The sequence below is a fragment of the Dendropsophus ebraccatus genome, chromosome 5 (assembly GCF_027789765.1).
Source record: "Dendropsophus ebraccatus isolate aDenEbr1 chromosome 5, aDenEbr1.pat, whole genome shotgun sequence".
Taxonomy (NCBI): domain Eukaryota; kingdom Metazoa; phylum Chordata; class Amphibia; order Anura; family Hylidae; genus Dendropsophus; species Dendropsophus ebraccatus.
In genome coordinates this window covers 32045044-32067377 of record NC_091458.1, presented here as the reverse complement: position 1 = coordinate 32067377, position 22334 = coordinate 32045044, and the positions used below count along the sequence as shown (strand labels likewise).

Sequence of the window (22334 nt, the reverse complement as noted above, 5' to 3'; positions counted from 1 at the left end):
AATATCTTCTAATTTCCACGGCATCTCAATAGACATAGCAAAGGAAAAAGATCTGAAAAAAAATTAAAAAGCAAAAATAAGCGTTCCCCTTTACAATAACAGACATTAATCACAGGGTACAGTAGACGTCCCTCAGTGCACTGATCCACCCACCAGCTCCTCCTCCATGAATACTGAGCTGGCATTATGTAGGGTAAGTAATCATGAAGAGAGAGCGGGTGAGCAGATCAGAGGGTTGTAGTCTCGCTCAGAGTCCAAAAAAACTTTTTTATTGTACCCCGCCCTATGGGAACATAACAGCAGGTTAGATACTTCTTCTGGTTCGAAACATCTTTCAAGTCTGAAGCTACTGTAGATATTTTTTCTGCTACATCCTGTGCCGTGATGTTGGGGCAGATTCATCATCTGATGGATTATACTGGTCACAGATGTACCCCACTGACTTTTATGGGTCTGCGGGGCTCCCCTCGTTTTTCATGGTGAGAATAGTCCTGCATCCCCGGTAGTGGCTCTGTGCACAAACATGCCTTCTAAATAGTTTTATATAAGAATAAAACTACTGAACATACTATTACTGAAGATAAAGTTGCACCTCACTGGCCTTACACAGAATAGGGCTTTTTTCATACTTACCCCTCTAGTGCCGTGTCACCTTCAATGCCCACTTTTGCTACAGTATCCTATAAAAAACAAGGAAGATTTTGCGTTGAGCAGCTGTTTAAGGGGGCTACAGCTTTCCAGCGCTTATACTTGCATTGCTGTGCTATTAGTAGTGGCAGTGCAAGGTATTGCAGCACAATTCCATTCAAATGAACACTGCAGTACCTTGCTCTATTGCTACCAACAGTATGATAATGGCCACTTAAAAAAGCTAATCAGGGTTTTGGACCCTGGATGATCCAATATTGCTGTCTCTCTTGAGAATTTTTCAAAATATCACAAAAATAGAGAAGTGGTATAAAAAAATAAAAACAACATTCAAAACTCACATAACAGATCCCTGCTGGTCTCCATTTACTTGGCTCACAGTGGTGATGTACCTGTATACCTATATTACCAATGCTGCCAAACTTTGGCCTTAGCGATGTACAGTACAATAAGACCAGTGATACACTAAGCCCAGGGATAAGCTACAGCAGTATGGGTATACAGGCACGTCAGCAGCACAGCCAAGTATACACAGACCAGTAGGGAGGTATCCATCAGGTCAGTAATATGGAAAACTCCTTTCTTTGCACAGTCCTATTTTTACCTGTGTATTTTCCTTCAAGGCTTTGTCTTTTTGCCATTGAGCCACGTTTCCAGGAATTGAGAAAGCAATATGATTATATCGACATTCGAGTTCAGTAACATAGGTGATTTTTATGATGACAGTCGCCTTGGGTGGTAAATTTCCAACACTCACTGTGAAGACATCCTAAACCAGAAAGAGCAAAAATTAATTGTGGTTCTGTCAATCATCAGGGAAATTATATTTGTAAAGATTCCATAACTTTACACTTATATTTGTAGAGTCACCACTTTCTATGGGTGCAATACTGATCAGCCATAACATTAAAACTTCTGACCATCATATTATTAGGAAATGAAAACGGACACAACAACATGTTTCATATACCTACAGGAGCATCTTGATCCATGAGATACGCTCCATGTCCTTCACTGATAGCGCTCCTGTACTCTCGATGTGCCTGCTGCTTTTCCTTAACCTGCACAAAATTATTGATATATTACTAGATGCATAAGTAAAACATCTTTGCTTGAATAAAAAAAATCTTACTCCGGTGAAACCAAGATCGGTACCTCTCCTATGATGTGTTTCCCATTGATAAAAGCTTCAAACCCACATACAGCTGCTGTACTGTCCAGGGGGAAGACATACTTTGCCTCAATAGGGAAGGAGGACTCATTCTTATAGGTCTGGAACATCACCACCTGTTGTAGGAAAAATACATATTACTGGGAATAGCTGAGAAGTTCTAGGACTTCTAGGTTAGAAAAATGTAACATATTGATATGAGCTTATACGGCAGGGGGTGCTGACCTCCAATATTACTTTTATTATGTTCCTCTGCTGCACTGTTATTGTGTACTTATTATTTATTGTTATGCTACTGAGGGTGTTTGGTACATTTTGGTGGTACTTTACCCCTTGGTGCACAGGTCTGCCTGCTGCCTCCCATTATTATCAATATTCATCAGGTGTATGTAACTAAAGGCTGCTGGTCACTGCAAATGATTAATATTCATGAGACAATCCAAAAGTATAAAGCTAGGTTCACACTACTTTTTTGCTGTCCATTTAAAATATCCATTTTATGGAGAAAAAAATAGTAAAATTAGATGCAGTTTTATGCCATCCGTTAGGATTCTCCATTGACTTACGTTCTTAAAAAATATGATCGAAATGGATTGTTTTATTTTTTTAGCGTACACAAGAAACTTGGTTGACCATGTTTTTCTTAACGTTAAAATTAACTATTAAAAACAAATCCATTAAGCAGACAGCAATAGTGCAGTGGGAATCTAGCCGCGGAGCTAGATTCCTTTAAAGGGAATTTGTCATTAGGTATGTGCTGCCTTAAATGAGGCCAGCATACACTAGTGATATAATGCTGGGCAGATCGGTGTATTACTTACATCATTCTGTTTAGTTGTTCTCCTAATATGCAGGAGAATAGGATTCTTGCCACACCCCTCCCTCCAGCTGATGATTGACAGTTGACTGCCTATACTCAGCATGGATAGATAACTGCCAATCAGCAGCTGGTGGGCAGAGTTTTCTGCTTCTCATGAATATCCAGGACTACTGGGCTCATGCTTATAATGGAGAGGACTACTTATTGTCCATAGGGCCACATAAACCTACGGACAGTCTCTTTAAGGACAGATGTACCTTTGCTGCAAGGTCTACTAATCGAGCTTTAACATGGATGCTTTGTAGAGGAACCTGCTGCCCGTCACTGCCTTCCAGACCGCCCTTTGTGACCTGTCCTTCAGGAAGCTCCAATGAAATGTCTGATAAAATAGAAAAATTAACCACTTAATGCTTCTGCAATTTTTTGGGACACATTTTAACTTTTTCCTTCCCCTCAGTCTAAGGGTGACCCCAGACAGAGTTTTTTTGTAGTGTTTTTCTTGCCTCCACAAAAAGACCATAAAAAAGCCAATGCTGTGCATGGTGTTTTTTTCATGCATTCACGGTTCTATTGCCATTTTTCTGTTTCTGTTTGTATTTTGTTGGTGTAGACTTGGTGCTGGAAAGGAAGGGCTTAACTGATGCCACGGGGGGAGGGATTATAAGGAATGACAATCTAACCCCCAGGGGGTTAACCTAATCCCCTGTGGACCAGGCTGTGCTCCGTTGGGGGGTGTTTAAACTTACCCTCCCAATGCCCAGCGGGTCTCTAATGAATCAGCAAATCAGTGGCTGAGATGGGACCTTGCTGCAGCTGTTGATTGGCTGAACAGAGACTTCTGCAGTTTCAGCTCAGCCAATTAGCTAATTTGGCTGAGCATACATTTGAAGAGCCAGATCTTGGCACAAATCAAGCTCAGTGTGCCGGGTCTAATGAAGAAAGATAGTGTCTATGGTGAGTATGAACCCTCTTGGCTGGTTATGGAAATTGGGAAACCCTACACTTTTTTTTTTATTATTTCTTTATTGAAAGGGTAAAAAGCATGTAGGGTTCCCTCCAATTCTATAGCCAGACAGGTAAAAAAAAACAGCAGCAGCCTAGTAGTACCAGAGTGGGAAGGGCCATTTACATTGGCCCTCCCCAGCCTAATAATGCCAGCCTGCCACCATCCAGTCTAGGGGCATCATTTTTGACGCTCTGGGACTACTGATACCTGTCTCTTCCCAGTACCCCTGTGGCGGTGGTTACTAGGGTAATAATAGAGGGTTAGTCTTAGTCATTTTACTGTCTAACACTAAGCTCCAGCTAATAATGGATGCTGACTATCAAACTCACCATAGATATCTTCTTTCTCAATTAGAAAAACGGATGTAAACACTGATGCAGTTGTATGAAATTGTATGCAACACAAAGAAATCTACGCATTACACAGTGTATATGCAATTCACTGAGATATGTATGTAATGCAGAACAGGACATGTCCTCTAGAGTCACTTTATACCCTTAACTCATTTCCTAAAAGGTTTTATGAGTTTTCTAAACTACACAACGCTATTAACATTTCTTACCGTCTGAAGGTTCAGGTTGGCTCTTATGAAGATCTTGTGTTTTATCAATTGAAATGAATAAAGATTCCTTATGTAGATCAATATAGTCCCCATCAGTGGAAAACTGAACAACGTATCTCATTTGTACTTGATTCACGTCATACACCACATATTCATCATCCTAAGAAGTTAAGAAGATGGTCACGAAGTGTTTCTTCTGTTTCCCCTTGTAGGCATACATTAATGACCATATTATCTTAGGCCACCTTATACAGGGATAGGTATAAACTTAAATTTTCACCCCAAATAACCCAACCCTGCAGGAGAGACACAGGTTACTTGCCATTCTTCCTTCTGCATCTATACATCTAGTAATACTTAATATGAGTCCATTATTTATAGATTATCTATAGCTTATGACTACTTACTGAAAAGTCTGAGTTCACCCCGTCCTTGCGCCGGACACCGTGCACACTGTGGAAGCCATTGGGTGGTTCAGTGATTGTGTAATCTCTGCGGAACACATCTGCGCAGTTACCTAGAGCCACATCACAGACCATCAAGAGCCGCGATCCAGTGACACTGCTTGGCTGGGAATACTTTACGCTTGTGCTACATGAAAAAAGAAACAAGTGAACAGAACATAAATGTAAATATTACACATAATGCCATACCAATATCTGCAGTAAAGTACACCTATAGGTGTCGTTTATTTGGCTGCCGGCCATCTCTTCTACCAGCTAGCTTCTGTCACATCCCTCACATTGTTAGTTGATCCAATTCCTAAACTAAGCTAACAGATGCAAACTAACATATCTATTCAGTCAGATACCAAGTTGCTGAATTATAGTTATTACTGTATATACATTTCCTCATTGATCAAGATTATAATTATAGAACATTTCTTTGCAAACCTTATTGAATCACTAAAATAAATGCCACTTCCGAGGTTTCCGATATCCGTCCTTTCACCACCAAATTCTTCAACAATCATTTTTGGCAACATTAGCCCCCTGTAGAGAACACAGGAACATAACAATATGTTATATAGAAAGAAAAATACAAACATTCCAGGACAAAAGGTGATAACAAAAATGATAGCATAGTCCCTCTTTGTTATGCTATGAATAATATAGTATATTAGGATTCCTTTGTGGTGGTGTTCTCTCTCTCTCTCTCTCTCTCTTTTTTCCCCCTTTAGTCTTGTCTTTAAACCTAACTCTCGCTTCTTCAAGTGTTTTCTATGTTTCAGGACCATTTCTCTGGCCCTGACCTCCAGTGCTCCTTTAGGAGTCGATGTGAACCATCTTATTTAAAGGACACTAATGGCTGCTTACTTGGCTTGTAGTTGGACCCCTCGGACATGCAGGTAAACCGGGGAAAAAAAAACAACAAATGTGCACACTCACCGTGAGAGAATGCCTACAAAGTTACATGATGAAGAAGCATGGAGCAAGGACTTGACATTCCCCACATGACTCTTGAAGTTAGTGGCCTCACTCAGTCTTCCAACTCTGAACACTCTTAATATATTAAACTCTCCATTGCTGTAGGGAGAAAAACAATTGTCACATATCATAGAAATGTTTCCTACTCGTATTCTTTAATGGGTAAGACACATTCACACAATGTATGACTAACAAAGCAAGCGGAGGACTTGCAGAGTATGCTGGATATTATTGTATTCATGGAATCTTATAAGCTGTAACAGTGGCTTATTGTCCTGTTTCTTACATTTGTAGGCCACAGGCTGCTCTAGCTCTTTATCCTACAAGAGGTCAGTTGATAGTGGCAAAAGTTTCTTCTCCAAGTCTAATGTCAAGTCTCATGCTAATATAAGAACAGACATTAGAGAAGGCTTGGTATTGTTATTTCTGCATGCAGCAGCACTAGATATGTAGCATGTAGCAGGGTGCAGGGATTGTGCAAATCCTGGCGCAGCCATTGGTGGCAATGGATAGGCCGTATCACCCTTTATTGCTGCCTGTCTTGTAAGTACTGAATTTAAAGGGAACCAATCAGCCCAGTTGGGCTGATATGGTTCCCAGGAGGGCTGTAAAGAAGCTCCTGCAGCAGCCATGGCACGATGCGGCCGCGGCTGCTGAAGAAGCTTTATACCGGAGAAAAACAGTTACATTCCCCGGGCATGCAACAGGCAGAGACGAGGAGATGGTCATCTGGAGGTGTCTAGTCACCGCTCTCTGCCTGTCAGCGTGCTCGGAGGGATAATTAACAGGCAGAGAGACCAGTAACAGACCTCTCTGTCTGACAATCATCCCCTCCAAATGCGCTGACAGGCAGAGAGTGGTGACTAGACACCTACAGATGACCACCTCCTCGCCTCTGCCTGTTACGCACCCGGGGAAAAAAACGGTACGTGCTGCGACTGCTGCAGAAGCTTCTTTACAGCGCTCCTGGGAACCATATCAGCCGAATTGGGCTGATTGGTTCTCTTTAAGCTCATAAACTAGTACAGTAAAAAGCAAAGTAAGATTTTTTATATGCATAAGGCTAAAATTGCAAACTTTGGATATCTTTCTCTCTCACCTGTGGTTGTGATCCAGAATACTTTGTGTCACCTGAAGGAACTCTGCAGAGTTTGGGTGAATATGTTCTATTCTGCATCTGAGTGCTTGGTATTTGGCAGTAGAGGATGAGGTGTATATAGATGAGTTATTCTCATTCACATTAATCATGTCTCTAATTACCTAGAAGTAATTGTAAGAAAATAAAAAAGATAAATGTGATATGATCGGGATTCTTCTCATACACAAGTGTTATTACAGACCTGTCATACAGGAACATTCATTTCATAGCTTTTTATGTTGCTGCTGCCCTATAAACTAGTGATCCAAGACCTAATAGACACTTTCTATGGTTTATTCTACACTGATATTTTAAACCAATATAATGGTAGATCCCATTAATAAATCTGCTTCACTTCACAACTCCTCTTAGCTACTTTCTAATTTTAGATTTTTTTGTAAAAAATGTCTAGAGAGGAAGAAAAATTATGGAAAACATCTAATAACTATGGTGCATGGTAGACCAGCATTTTGCTGCAATTTAAACTAGAAGACAGTCGTGTTTTGCTTAGTAAACAAGAGGACACACATACCTGACATAAGTCCTGCTTAACCGTCAAGAACTTCATATTGATGTCATTCTGTATCTTCTCCTTGTGTGGAATAAATCGATAGAACTCCTGCATCATCTCACATATGGCTTCTTCTTTATCTTTTTTGATTAAAGCTTTTCGTATCTGGCATAGAATTCCTTCTGCTTTACTAAGCTTAAAAAGAAAAGAAAGTTATTAATAAAGTTATTGTTAATTTTTTAGAGTAATAATTCAGTCTAAAAATATGACGCTGTGTATGTACATTTGCATAAAAATTAAAGGGGTAATGCAGATTAAGAAAAACTTGTCCACTTTCTTCTAGAAACAGCACCCCCCAGTCCTCAGTTTGGCTGTGGTTTTTGTAACTGAAAAAGGAATTGAATTGTTAAACCACACACAACCTGAGGACCGAGGTGGCTCTGTTTTGCAAGAAAATAGCTGTGCTTATGTCTATATTACATTTCACTCATTGAATCTGTCTTTTTCTTACATCATTCAGACTAATGTTTTGTACAGGGCATGAAATGATGGAATCCAAATGTCCAACCGCATCCACCCAAAGAGACTCAACCAAGCCGGCCACTTCTGTAGACAGTTCTGTGATGTTGATGGCCTCTCCGAGCAGAACCTGTTATTAAAAGATAAGGCATATGTTTAAAAACTGTAATTTCCTAACTGGGAAATCGTTATCACAGAAAACTTACTTAAGAAATATCTAATTTTTGCTTAATAATAAGTTATACAAGTAATTATTTTGTCTCAAGACAAGTAAACTAGTAAACATATCCGTCAGTATTAATTATTTTAGTTGATAAAAAATGTCTAGAGTTAAACTTTTTTATGTAATATTTATATGCACAGATCCATGAGCCAGTGCGAAGAGCTCAGGACTATAATTCACATAGATGCAGTAACAAATAAATAAATAAAAAATAATAATAATAATATATATGTATGACATATATAATAATATTATATATATATATATATATATATATATATATATATATATATGAAATAACCTTCTGCAGAGCTTTGGAAGCTAAGTTCTCCGCTTGTAATGGAATCCTATCGATTTGGGTGAATCCTTTGTTTTTAATGTCATTAATTCGATGCTCATATTTCTCACAAGCCTTCTCAGCAGTGTCCACCTGGCTAAATACAAATTCTTTCTGCAAGGAAAGAAAATTTATAAAAATGATTAAAATAAGTATATCTGGAAAACTTTAATTAAAAAAATTGAACAAAAAAAAGTTTTTTTTTTGAGAAAAATAAGTGTACACCAATCGTCTCAGTACCAAGACCCCCACCGAACTAAACTTTTGGCACAGCAATCTGACAATTCAAAAGTTTCTTGAAATGATAGATACCCTTTAATTTAAATGCATGCATACAAATCAGAGCAATTATTTTGTAATAAAATGCTGGTGTACAGTGCTGAGCATCACAACAGCCTGTCAGGTACAGTATACTCCCATTTATCTGCTCTTAGGCCATGCAGATCTTCTAAGCGGTAAGTACATACATCATGTTCGCATGTAGCAATCTAGTTCAGGGAGAGATTCCGCCCACATGACTAGTTTGTGCTGATTTGCATAGGGAGATATAAAACGGGAGAGACGGAAAAAGCGGCAAACAAGGAGTTTACATGGTAGGGAATGCTGCGGCATGCTTTATAGGTTGGGTTCCCTTTAAGTAATTGTATATGTATTATGAACTGGTGGTTGGGCTTGTAGGTATATAGATATGTGGATATATGGATAAGCTGTACCTATGTTTTCCAGCAGCCTTTGTGCTGCATCCATCTTCTCCAGCCACGGGGAGTCAAATGTGACAAAACTGAAATTACTGTAGTTTCATCTATAACCATTACCATCAATGACGAGATCGGTAATGTCGCTCATACATTTGTTGTACTGTTGCCTGACAATTGCTAGATAACAGTAACACTCGCTCCTAGATGGCTGTGAAGACTGTGGTGAGGAAATGTCCACTACTGACACCACCAATATACAGTGGCATGAAACAGGGTTTACCTTTCCTAATGCAGCCCTACTTACCTCAGATGTGTTAGGAAGACCATAAACCATAGATATCCTATATGATAAAGGACACTGTCCTGTAAGGGAAAGAAGTTCAACAACCGCATATTCTTCTTTCTGGAAAAATAAAGACATGAATAAGGAAAGTCAGCAAAGCATTATATGTGTTACATCAGTACTGGACTAGAATACATTGGATTCCCACTGGGATTTACTCTGATGGTCTACATACATGAACATTTGCACTTTTATTGATAATAATTCGTGAACTAGTGTGAAAAATGACCAAACCTTACAAACAAAATTTCTGTGTATCTCCTCTACTGAGCCTGTGATCTATTACGACTAAGCACTGTTGTGTGTCTGGACCAGAAACCATCAAATGAGTGGGCCAGACCCTGTAGTTGCTATTCTGGACCATGTGAGATATCATGTGACTAATGGTAAGATGGAATAGGTAATAATAGAATCTGTTTTTCAGCATGGTGTACGGCATTTTACAGTGCAGCAAGATGTGCAATTCTGTCCACTGTTCTTAATGACGTTCAACAACTAGAGCAGGTGGCAGAGCTCCTGTGTTACTGGATGTCCGTCAGTGTGGGGTTATATTGTTACAGTGATGATCCGCAGTCTTGCAAGTAATAGAGATAAATAGTTTACTTTTTGGAAACAGCTGTATTTTGCCACTTCTGCATTTTCTAAAGTGTTGTCATCATCTTCATTATCTAAAAATTCCATATCTTCCCCCAGATTACTATGGAGAGAAAAAAACATTGCTTACATATAATATAAAGAGATTACTAATAGGCCACGATTACTGATATAAGAACTAGGGATGGTCCGGACCCGCCGAGGTTCGGGTTTGGCTGAACCCAAACGCTCGGCATCGGATTCCCGCTGTCTGCCCGCTCCGTGCAGCGGGCGGATACAGCGGGAGGACCGCCTGGAAAACTGGGATACAGCCTATGGCTATGGCTGTATTCCAGTTTTCCAGGCGTTTCTCCCGCTGGATCCGCCCGCTGCACGGAGCGGGCAGACAGCGGTAATCATTGCGGAGGGTTCGGGTTCGTACGAACCCCGTCTGAACCAGGTTCGGACCATCCCTAATAAGAACAGCGTGGCCTTCTCTTTCCTTCATTTAATATTCAGGTTTGTTTCATTGCTGCGGCCATCACTTATTTCCCTATTAAAGGCTACCTCTGCCTAGGCTTCTATCCCCTGATCACATGCAATCGCAGATGACTCCACAAGATTGAGTTCCATGCACAAGCAGGTACCTTCTAAAGATATCATTTAAATCAGAAGGATAGATAGATAGATAGATAGATAGATAGATAGATAGATAGATAGATAGGAAATAGATAGATAGAGTAGATGATAGATAGATAGGAGATAGATAGATAGATAGATAGATAGATAGGAGATAGATAGATAGGAGATAGATAGATAGATAGATAGATAGATAGATAGTTATACTTTTTGTTTTGGCTACAAATACTGACCACAATACTATGTATAAGAGAGACCTGTACAGCTCTAGGAGAAGTCCCATGAAAGTTTTTATTAAAGTATTGTATTGCCCCCAAAAGTTATACAAATCCCCAATATACACTTATTACGGGAAATGCTTATAAAGTGTTTTTCCCTGCACTTACTACTGCATCAAGGCTTCACTTCCTGGATAACATGGTGATGTTACTTCCTGGATAACATGGTGATGTCACTTCCTGGATAACATGGTGATGTCACGCCCCGACTCCCAGAGCTGTGCGGGCTGTGGCTGCTGGAGAGGATAATGGCAGGGGGATGCTCAGTGTCCCTCCAGTCCCCTGTGTCCCTCAGTGTCCCTCTGCCATCATCCTCTCCAGCAGCCACAGCCCGCACAGCTCTGGGAGTCGGGTCGTGACATCACCATGTTATCCAGGAAGTGAACTTTTCACCGTACTTCTCCTTTAAGATTTATTTTTGTAATATTAGCAATTAGCAGTACATACAGGTTCTACAACATGTTTCACACAGTCCTCAGGCTAATACTATATAAGTGACAATGGAGCGGGGAGCAGCCTGCACAGGAAAAGGGGATGTAAAAGATTTTACACACAGAACTATGGACACAGTCTGGGGGAGACAGCAATACATAATTTTCATTTACCTTTCCACTGTTTTTTCCTTGCTTACAAATCTGGCAAGAAATCGATTTTTCTTTTCTTCTGAAAAAATATTTAATTAAGAAAAAGAGTTTTGAGAAATGAAATGACAACTTACAATTCATAAATCAACTTTTCTACACAAAGGTTTTTTTCTTCTTCTTTTTTAGGGTTTAGATAAGTTTTATAAATAATGGGGCTGGCACAACTGCACTGAAAAAAAATGGCTTCTGGCCAAACATCATCACCATAGTGCAGTAATAGTCACAGTGTAGGGTCGCTAGACAAAAACTCGAACTTTCCTATTGTATCATTATTGTTTTATTTCTTATACATCATAAAACATGCATAAAAGACGCTGAAATTTTGCAATATGGCTTATTGCTTACTCATTGTCCTCGCAATTTATTCCTGCTCTAATGTGCCTGGTTTCCGATTTTGCCAATGCCTCATGCACTCGTCTGCATTAGTTATACTGATCAGCCATGAAATGAAAGCCATACTTACCTGCTACACGGCTGCAATGCTGCTCTCTGCCAGCTTCTCCTCTCCCTTCCTGCTCTGTGAGCGCACGATCACTAGGGAAGAGATCTGCTTCTTGTGGCCAAAGGCATAATGCTGCCTCCAGGCACAAGGGTGATTGACAGGGTTGGGAAACTATGGTTCCTCACTCTGTCAATCACAGTGCAGTACTTAAAAAGTCACTGTCGTATTATTTTTTTTTTTTTTGCAGAAATCAGTAGTCCAGGCAATTTTAAGAAACTTTGTAGTTGGGTTTATTAGCCAAATATGCCATTATCTGCATGTAAAAAGCCTTTTTCCAGGTCCCCCCCTCCTTCTTCTTTTTCATCCACTCCAAAAAAATCAGAAAATTGTGACTTGTTGCATGAGTCACACTCTGTCTGTTCCTATAGAGAGGGGAGGGGGAGGAGGGAGGAGGGAGTTAGCCATAGTGATTGTCCCAGGAGATAACGGGTGAGGGATTTGTAGATTAACTCTTTGTTGTCCTGTTTTGGTCTTTTCTTTAGCTCTCTCCATAGGAGAACAATGAAGACAGGGGGAAAGCTTCAAACTGCTTTTTCATTTTTCGGCTAATAAACCCAATGACAAAGTTTCTTAAAATCGCCTGTACTATTAATTTCTGCAAAAAAAAATTTCACGACAGTGACACTTTAACTGAATGTGCTCCTGATCTGGAGCCCATAAAGTTAAAGGGCAAGGTATAGTACCCAGCCTCATTTACTCGGGTACTGACACTTACCCAGGCAGGCCTAGCAATTCATCTGGAAATCTGTCCACTTTCTGGAAGCAAAAGTAATACTCTATATTTCCTGGGCCTATTTTCCGGAACGGACACCCTTCAGGAGAAAAAAAAATCTGAAGGGTCTCTGTGTTGAATAGAACCCTATAGGTCCGGAAATGTATCCAGATTTTCCAGATAAGAAATATACAGTAAAACCTCGGTTCCCGAACACCTCGGAGTTTGAACAATTCGGTATTCGAACTAAATTTCCCCCTGAAGTTTTGCTCGGTATCCGAACATTGCTCGGTATCCGAACAAAACCAGGGGGTTGAGGTGTTCGGGAACACTGAGAGGCAGGAGCGGGCGGCTATTTAAACTTGCCGCCGTGCTCCTCTCAGCTGCGGGGAACACCCTGTAAAGAAGCCGGGATTCCCCTCATTATGATGGGATTCCCCACTTCTTTAGAGGGTGTCCCGGCAGCTGAGAGGAGCGCGGCGGCAAGTTTAAATAGCTGCCCGCTCCCGCCTCTCACTGCGGGGACACGCTGTAAAGAAGCCTGCTCTCAGCTCCTGTCTCTCCCCACCAGCCCCCTCCCCCCAGCCGTCCCAGAGTATCTTCCGATACACTTACCCAGCCTCTACACCTCTATAGATTGCGGCGTGCCAGTGCTGTTGTGCCCGCAGCCCCGCTCACCAGCTTCTTGCTCCCGCTGCTCCCCGCCGCCTCTGCAGGGTAAGGGAGGCGGCGGGGAGCAGCGGGAGCAAGAAACTGGTGAGCGGGGCTGCGGCACAACAGCACTGGCACGCCGCAATTTATAGAGGTGTACAGGCTGGGTAAGCGTATCGGAAGATGCTCCGGGACGGCTGGGGGGAGGGGGCTGGTGGGGAGAGACAGGAGGGCAGTGCTGGGAGCCGGCTTCTTTACAGCGTGTCCCCGCAGTGAGAGGCAGGAGCGGGTGGCTATTTAAACTTGCCGCCGCGCTCCTGCTCCTCTCAGCTGCCGGGGACACCCTGTAAAGAAGTGGGGAATCCCATCATAATGATGGGATTCCCCACTTCTTTACAGGGTGTCCCCGGCAGCTGATTGGAGCAGGAGCACGGCGGCAAGTTTAAATAGCCGCCCGCTCTTGCCTCTCACTGTTGCGGGAGATATGGAGCGTTCTTACGCTTTGTGGGCCGAGCGCTCTGCACCTGACCCACGGAGTGTAAAAACCAATTAATCACATTTACATTGTTCCCTATGGGAACTTACAGCTCGGTTCTCGAACTGCTCGGTTTTGGAACAGCCTTCCAGAACCAATTATGTTCGAGAACCGAGGTACCACTGTATATAAATTTCACAGACGTGCATACAGCGTAAAATAGCAAATGGGGAAAAAAATCATAGAGCAGACACAGTTTGGCTTTACCATGATCTTCATCCACAGTGGCTTCACATGGTAAGTCATCCTCCTCACATTCCACATCAATAAGTCGTTCTTCATGCACCGATTTCCATATGAAGTCAGGATTCACTACAGAGATTCCATGTTTTTCTATTTTCTTTTGCTGGGTGCTGTTTAGTGTAGCAGGATTACTGACCACAGCATGTGTGCACTAAAACACAAAGAACATTTGGTTTTCAAAGTATAGCAAATATTAAAACAGCGGCACAGACTTGCACTGAAACCTTATGTACAGTAACAGTGTGCAGTCTTTCTTTTGTGTTGTTATTTATGGTCCAGATATCTTCTACCTTCAGTTTTATGGACAAGCCAAACAGTGAGATTGGCGTTTGTCTGCAAAGGCATTACAAAGCTCGATTAATCATACAGCTGGGCTGTAAAACGATAGCTGGATTGTCTATGTGTGCATTGTGATCAGTCACACATCTCCTGTTTAGACAGAGAGGTGTACGGCTGAAGTTTCAGTGAGCCAATGAACAAGCGCTTGCTTCCCTTGTGTTATTTGCCTGATCGCTGACCCTTTTACACAGACTCATTCAAAGAAAATTTAAAAATATTAATGAAATCTAAATATATTAGTTGCTTTGGGAAACACTAAGAGGGAGATTTATCAAACATGGTGTAAAGTGAAACTGGCTCAGTCGCCCCTAGCAACCAATCAGATTCCACCTTTCATCCCTCACAGACTCTTTGGATAATGAGAGGTGGAATCTGATTGGTTGCTAGGGGCAACTGAGCCAGTTTCACTTTACACCATGTTTAATAAATCTCCCCTAAGACTTTCTGTATCACATACTGTATTTATCATAATGGAGACCCAGCTATATACTAACTCATACTGATTTCTAAGATATATACCCACCTTTTCACTTAGAACAAATGAAACTTCTCCTCCATTCAATATGATGGCGTTGTTTAGCTTCTTCTTTTCTTTAAGGGGTAAGGAGTTCACTCTGATGAAGAATATGCAGTCTGAGAAAACGCCTGCACCCATCCTAAAGAGAGAACAGGATGAAGCTCAGTACACGTCAGAAAAAAAAACACAACTTAAGGCTAGGTTCACACTACGTAAGCTTCCGGCCGTAGTGCGTTCCGTGAATATGCGGCCGGAAACTTACGTAGTTAGCGTACAATGCAAAGTATACGATCCCGGCCGCACAGTTCGCACTTCGTACGAATGTACGCCCGGATCGTATACGGCGCCATAAGAAATGAACCAGACCACTGTTTCCGTCCGGAAGGCTGTAACTTACGCCGGTAGCGTATCGCGCGAATCCGTACGAAGTGGGGATTTCTTCATTTTTCCACTCTTCTATGCCGATCCAAAAGGTTCTGTGGGGTGTCCGGGGCTAGGCGAAGATTTCCAAGTAAAAGACCGCTGTCAGATCGCTTCGTAGGGGGCTCGGGAAGCGTAAGTAGACTACGGGCGTACGTTCGCATTGCGTACGCATTGCGTACACATTGCATATGCATTAGGCCGCACATCGAATATTCGCACGTCCGTAGTTTCAGCCGCACATGTACGGCGCCGTACAAAATGTGTACGGATTCGTACGTAGTGTGAACATAGCCTAAGGGTGCGTTCACACGTACAGGATCTGCAGCAGATTTTTTTTTTTTTTAAATAAATTTTTATTCAATTTTCAGAATTTTGATTTACATACAGACTTACAAACACCCCATCTCTCGAAACAATTGGAGCGAGGGAAAGAACCAACAGTGAAATTCAACATATTCAAGATACAGGCAGTAATACATGGTGAGGAGACAGAGGTATCCGACATATCACAGGATAACGCAAAGCAACTTAATTTAATTCACATCCGTATCTGGATGTGATAATCCTCCAAATCTTGACCACATCACCCTTAGTTCGACAGACTCCTCCCCCCCCCTTGCTTCCCCTGTCCCATCACCCACCCTGTTTCTGAGGCACAAGGACATCTGAGGAGACCCATTGTGACCAGGTCTTCCCTGAAGTGGCTGCTAAATACGCAGGCACCCCAGAGTTCCTGCCAGATCATGCCGACAATACCACTCAGTAAGTCTGAAGGGGTACATTATGTCATGTATCTCCTGAGCTGTGTGATGGGATTCCAGAAAGGAGCGCCAGCGATCAAAAAACCCCTTAATCCCTGAATGCTTGTGCCCTTCTGCATAGACTCTATCTATGCCGAAGAGTCGTTTTAGCTGGGATATTACCATAGGGACATCTGGAGTCTTACCTGAAAGCCACTCCTGGAACAAACACCTCAATGCTACGTGTATGACTATATGTACTATGTCAGGTATCTTTACCACAGTGTCGTCCTCCGGGGGACGTAACTGATGGAAGAGAAAGGCCTGGGGGGAGTGTGATATCTCTATCTCCCAGTGTGAGTGAACATAGGCAGCTATAGCCCTCCAGTATGTTTGGGTGTGCGTACAGCTCCACACCCCGTGCCACAGGTTAGTGAGGGGTTGGTCACATTTTGGGCAGGCTGTGATTCTATCAGGAAATTGCGGAGAGGGGAGTATGTTAAAACCGTAGAGTGCATTATGTGCCAATTTGAAATCTGCAGCAGATTTGATGGCCCAGATTTACTTTGCATTGAATCTGCAACTTCAAATCTGAGCCATCAAATCTGCTGCAGATCTGCTGCAGATCCTGTACGTGTGAACGCACCCTAAGGCTATGTTCACACTGCGTACAATTACGGACGCATTTGGTATGCCGCCGTACATGTGCGGCTGAAACTATGGGCGTGGGAAAAATAGACATGCGGCCGGATGCGTACGCACCGCGAACATACGCCCGTAGTACAGTTATGCTTCCCTAGCTTGTTTCGAAGCGATCTGAAACAGGTTATTTACTTGGAAATCTTCGCCCAGCCCAATAAAACACACAGAACCTTTTGGATCGGAAAATCAAGTTCAATTTGGCTGAAATAAGTACTCCGTACTGGGCCGCATGGAAATCCACGGCCGTGAGTTGGAACATTTCCATCCTCAAACAATGGTCGTGTTCATTTTTCACGGCACTGTATACGATCCAGTCGTAAGTTCATACGTAGTGTGCATTGTGCGGCCGTATATCGTATACTTTCAAGCGAACGCATCAACCTCAAAACTACGTGCGTATATTCGCGGTTCGCACTACGGCCGGAAAGATACGTAGTGTGAACATAGCCTAAGGGTGCGTTCACACCTACAGGATCTGCAGTTGATTTTCTGCTGCAGATTCCCACCGGCTAGTACAATAGAAGAATTAGAGCATAGTGCACGCCTCACCAAAAGGGACCCCTCCGCCCAGACACAAACCAAAAAAGTAGTTCTGGAGACAGCACTTCAAGTGAAAAAACGTGATTCTTTATTCACATCCTACTACGCAACATTTCGGCTGGTTGTCAGGCTGAAAACCAGCCGAAATGTTGTGTAGTCAGATGTGAATAAAGTACCTTAAAGGGGTAGTCCACCCAAAATTTTTTTCTTTCAAATCAACTGGCGCCATAAAGTGCCAGAGATTTTTAATTCACTTCTATTAAAAAATCTTAAGTCTTCCAGTACTTATCAGCTGCTTTGTGTCCAGCAGGAAGAGGTGTTTTCTTTCCAGTCTGGCACAGTGCTCTCTGCTGCCACCTATGTCCATGTCAGGAACTGTCCAGAGCAGTAGCAAATTCCCATAGAAAACCTCTCCTGCTCTCTAGACTGGAAATAATACAACTTCCTGTTGGGCATGCAGCAGCTGATAAGTACTGGAAGGCTTGAGATTTTTTAATAGACGTAAATTACAAATCTCTGGCACTTCATGGCAGCAGTTGATTTGAAAGAATTTTTTTTTTGGTGGACTACCCCTTTAAAGGGGTTATCCAGCGCTACAAAAACATGGCCACTTTTCCCAATATCTTGTATCCAGTTCAGGTGTTGTTTGCAATTAAGCTCCATTTACTTCAATGGAACGGAGTTTGAAACCCAACCCAATCTGGAGACAAGAGAGGGGGAAAAGTGGCCATGTTTTTGTAGCGCTGGATAATCCCTTTAAGACTCCACTCGGTAGTGACAGTCCAGTTAGCCAATCACTAAGTGAAGTGAAGAAGTAGCCAGTGATTGGCTGAGTGGGCCGTAACTGATGAGACAAATCCGTCTTGGAAGTAGCGTCCGGAGCTTTGAGCTTACGTCCCTAAGACACTAATGAGGATCCTGGAGGGATGTTAGATGAGAATGGGTCGTTTCTTATTTACTCTGCAACCCCAGCAATATTTTAAAGGGAACCAATCAGCCCAATTGGGCTGATATAGTTCCCAGGAGTGCTGTATAAAGCTCCTGCAGCAGCTGCGGCTGCTCGGAGAGGATGAATGACAGGCAGAGAGGTCTGTTACTGGCCTCTCTGCCTGTCAATCATCCTGCGGAGTGTGCTGACAGGCAGAGCGCAGTGACTAGATACAGGCAGGGAGCCGCCCAGATGACTACAGTACTTGTGCCGCGGCTGCTGCAGGAGCTTTATACAGTGCTCCTGGGAACCATACCAGCCCAACTGGTACCCTTTCAACACCAGAGAGAACAACTTTCCCCACTAAATCTCTATAGCTGTTGTTCACTCTGACAACCTCCTTTGTCAGTACACCAGGTTGGGCAGTAACGAGCGCCCTTGCATTTAAAAGGGTTATCTAGTGCTACAAAAACATGGCCACTTTTTCCCCTCTCTTGTCTCCATATTGTGTTGGGTTTCAAACTCAGTTCCATTGAAGTAAATAGAGCTTACTTGCAAACCCCACCTGAACTGGAGACAAGAGAGGGGGGAAAGTGGCCATGTTTTTGTAGCACTGGATAACCCCTTTAAGGCCAAATTCACAGCAGTTTTCTATAGTTAAAATCTATTCATAGCAAAGTATGACTCAGCTGACCCACCTAAAGCAGGATGTACCATTCCTCTAGCACAATGGGGGAGAGTTAGCGTCCTCTGTCGGGTGTGTCTGGGTGTATACATGGCTAAATCTCCTTGTCTTGCTTTGTGGCCAGTGGCATTTCCCTGTACTACTACACCTGTTACATAGTGACAGCTGATCTAGTCTGCATACAGCAGGGTGTGTCCTGGCAATACACTGTACAATGTTACATTAGCTACAAGCTACATTACAGTAATTAAATGCAATTTACATCAAATCAGGTGAATCTGTACACTGATACTACTGTGACAGCTCTATAATCACTCTGCTATGTATCCGCATTAGATCTATTGTGTCCCATAAACTACTGGATGATAGTAGAGGTTGGTAGAACATAGTAGAAGTATAACTTACCTCCTGTTTGCAAATAGTGGTCCCAGTGATCTGTATTTACAATGCTGACAGCGATCTTCAATTCTACATGAATGTGAATGTGTTGTGGACTGTATGAAGCTCAATGCAAAGATCCTGGAGGGGGAGGAGGAACTGCTGGAGTAACCAAATCACTTCCTGAATCGTCTTAAAGGGACAGTCCTCAATTATAACATTTACTTCACGCTGGAAATATTCTGACGTCTTGTGTCTGGAAAGGTGCGAGATACAAGATAGATACCTTATACTTAACTGTTTGCCCTAAACACTTGTACATAGTGATATCACGTGTTTCCCTAAGATGAGAACACATCCTATCCCACCGCCATCACAAATGCATGTAATAATCAAAACTTTAGGTTAAGCTTAAATGTTGCACATTTGTTGCTATACAATACATTGTACATTTACCATCTAATGGGGTTACACCAGGAAAAGACATTCATATAAAATTATACTTATTTGATGGACTGATTGGTAGGTCCCTTATTGACAGGGAGACATAGGTCACCCAAGCCAGGTCACAGCAGAAGGAGATCGATTGTGCTTCTATGTACCCATAGGAGTCTATGAAAAGTGTTGGGATTCTATTGTTTTAGTCAGTTCTCTTCTTCATCTGATGGTTGTGTTGTTCTCATCATTTCAAGCCCAAAACTGCTGCAGAGAACACAATATGAGCCTTACAAATCTATATGTAGTTGGCGCCCCCTAGTGGTAAACATAACCTTATAATTTAGGATGTATGTGCATTCACATCTCATTTCATCTTTTGTCAATTCTACTATATTTTTGTACAAAACTGATGCACTTCTATTATAAAGTAACAACAAAAATGACTCATGTGAGCACAACCTTGTAGGGGTGATTCTGTCTCAATGATGTGGCTTATGGTTAAAGGTTTTAGGACTATTTACAATGCGCTTGGAAAGTCTTTACACCCTTTCACTTTTTCCATTTAAGCTTTCCCTCTCATTCTGCACTCCATATCCTATAATAAGAAAGCTAAATCATATAAACCAAAAGCCTAATTTTTTATTTTTTATTTTAAAGAACCTACTAACGTTTTGCATAGAAGTATTCAAACCTTTTTGAAATGTAGTTCTGGAAGCCTCTTATTTCTCTTGATTGGTGTCCCCTGTAGTAAATTCAGCTGACAATGCACATCAGAACAAAATCCAAGAGGAGGAAAGAACTGCCTGTAGAGCTCGGAGACAGGTTTGTGAGAAGGCACAGACCAGGAGAAGTGGACAAAAAAATATTTTTCCGATTTTATAATCCACATCGGGAATAGATATATTAATTCTTAATACCAAAAATAGTTCCAAGGTGCGGAGAAATGTCATACAATCATATAAATCTCTTCTTTAAGGTAATTACACCAAGCACTATGTAACCCAATTGTAACAAAGAAAACTCATAATTACTATGAACCACCAAAAACACAAATGAGCATACTTTTCTTTACCAAAAAAATTTTCATCTTTATTCATAAAACGAGGAACAAGACAGAATTGGAATATCAGACTAATTTTTAAAATAATATATTCACCGTAGCGTCATGCGATAGGACGCACCTCTTCCTGCTCCCTCCTCCCTCCATGCTCCACGCTGCTTCTCATCTGATGTGGGTCCTCCGCAATGCTTCTTCCCGGCTTCCATGAAGGCCCCGGCCGGATGGCCTGGCGGGGACGCCAGAAAGTACACCTGCAATGCAAAATGTCTGGGATACAGCCGGTATTTAATACATGCCCCTCTGCTTGGGTTCTGTGGAGCTACAATCGGGGGATCTTTGTGTAGGACGCCCGGTCTCTGGAGTTTGAAGTCAGGCTTTGCCATGGACACCCGGAGAAGGTCACGTGATCGCCATAAAGGTCCGGCTGAAACTGAAAGTAGCCTGTTCAGCATATGACGCCGAGGAGGTGGCCGGGACATCAGTGGACTCCGGCGACCACGTGAGTGAACCCTGGAGGACTCGGGGATGGGGGGTGGGGGTCGGCTTTCTGGGGGGGGGACTGGGTCTGCGGTGCGGGGTTGTCTCCTGGCTCGATTGGGGTGGGGGATGGATGGGTTGGTGGGGCATTGCTCCGCGCTCCCGCCGCTCTCCACCATGGGCTGGGGGTTTGACTCCGGTCCGGCGGAGTCCGGTCTCTCCCCGGGTTGCCGAAACCCGGTCCGCTTTGGTAAATGTCCCTGTTGGTGAAATGTACATTATGTTCTCCTCTCCATGGGCTGAGGCTGTTGGTACAGTTAAGAATGGAAATAATCTAAGGAGCAGGACTGATTCATAAGCGTGGAGTTATTTCATACATGAACTTGGGATGATTTTTAACATTTATTGAGTCCACATGCGTTTTTTTTGTGTCTATTTAGTGGACTGTGGAGGCATTCTACCTATCTCCCCTGCATGGACTGCATAGAAGCATTTATTGCTGCTTGAAGCACTTACAAATTGTGTTTGAAAGTACAGTGAGTATCCCCTAGTGGGAGCATTGGGGAATTGACTTGCCTATGAATATGGGGTGTGATGGTCTCCCCCTCTGTTTCTTTTTAGAGCGGTTGACGGTGGGGAGTTGACTCTGAGTAAATGGCAACTAAGGGGTCATCTAGAAAGGCTGGAGGTGCTGCTGCGCCAAAAGAGAAAGTGGCCAAAATGGACAAATATTTAAAATCTCCAGCAGCAGGGGGAAACACTCGCAGTAATCCAAGTTCCCCATCATCTTTCCTTAGTATGGAATCCTCTGGGTCACGGTATACTGCACTGCAGGAAGAGAGGGAGGAGGGGGAGGCTGGAAGAGCATCTCCTGGAGAACCAGCTACTCTTGATGAGATTCTATCTGAGATTAAATCCTGTAATAAG

General features: G+C 42.5%; 2 protein-coding genes across 14 annotated transcripts in view; both read right to left on the bottom strand.

Annotated features, from left to right (window-relative positions):
- LOC138792403 (protein mono-ADP-ribosyltransferase PARP4-like) overlaps nt 1-22334 on the bottom strand; it is a 226246-nt gene that overhangs the window by 54430 nt on the left and 149482 nt on the right. The gene's annotated exons all lie outside the window — the stretch shown is intronic.
- On the bottom strand, nt 26-21313 carry LOC138793303 (protein mono-ADP-ribosyltransferase PARP4-like). The gene is made up of 20 exons (XM_069971826.1): nt 21052-21313; nt 20414-20465; nt 15043-15175; nt 14145-14331; nt 11499-11556; nt 10007-10100; nt 9365-9463; nt 8327-8476; nt 7795-7932; nt 7305-7478; nt 6734-6894; nt 5596-5733; nt 5101-5199; nt 4615-4798; nt 4208-4367; nt 2897-3018; nt 1804-1935; nt 1623-1709; nt 1253-1417; nt 26-52 (listed from the first exon to the last, which is right to left on the bottom strand). The coding sequence occupies exons 1-20, from the start codon at nt 21311-21313 to the stop codon at nt 26-28; spliced, it is 2622 nt and encodes an 873-aa protein (XP_069827927.1).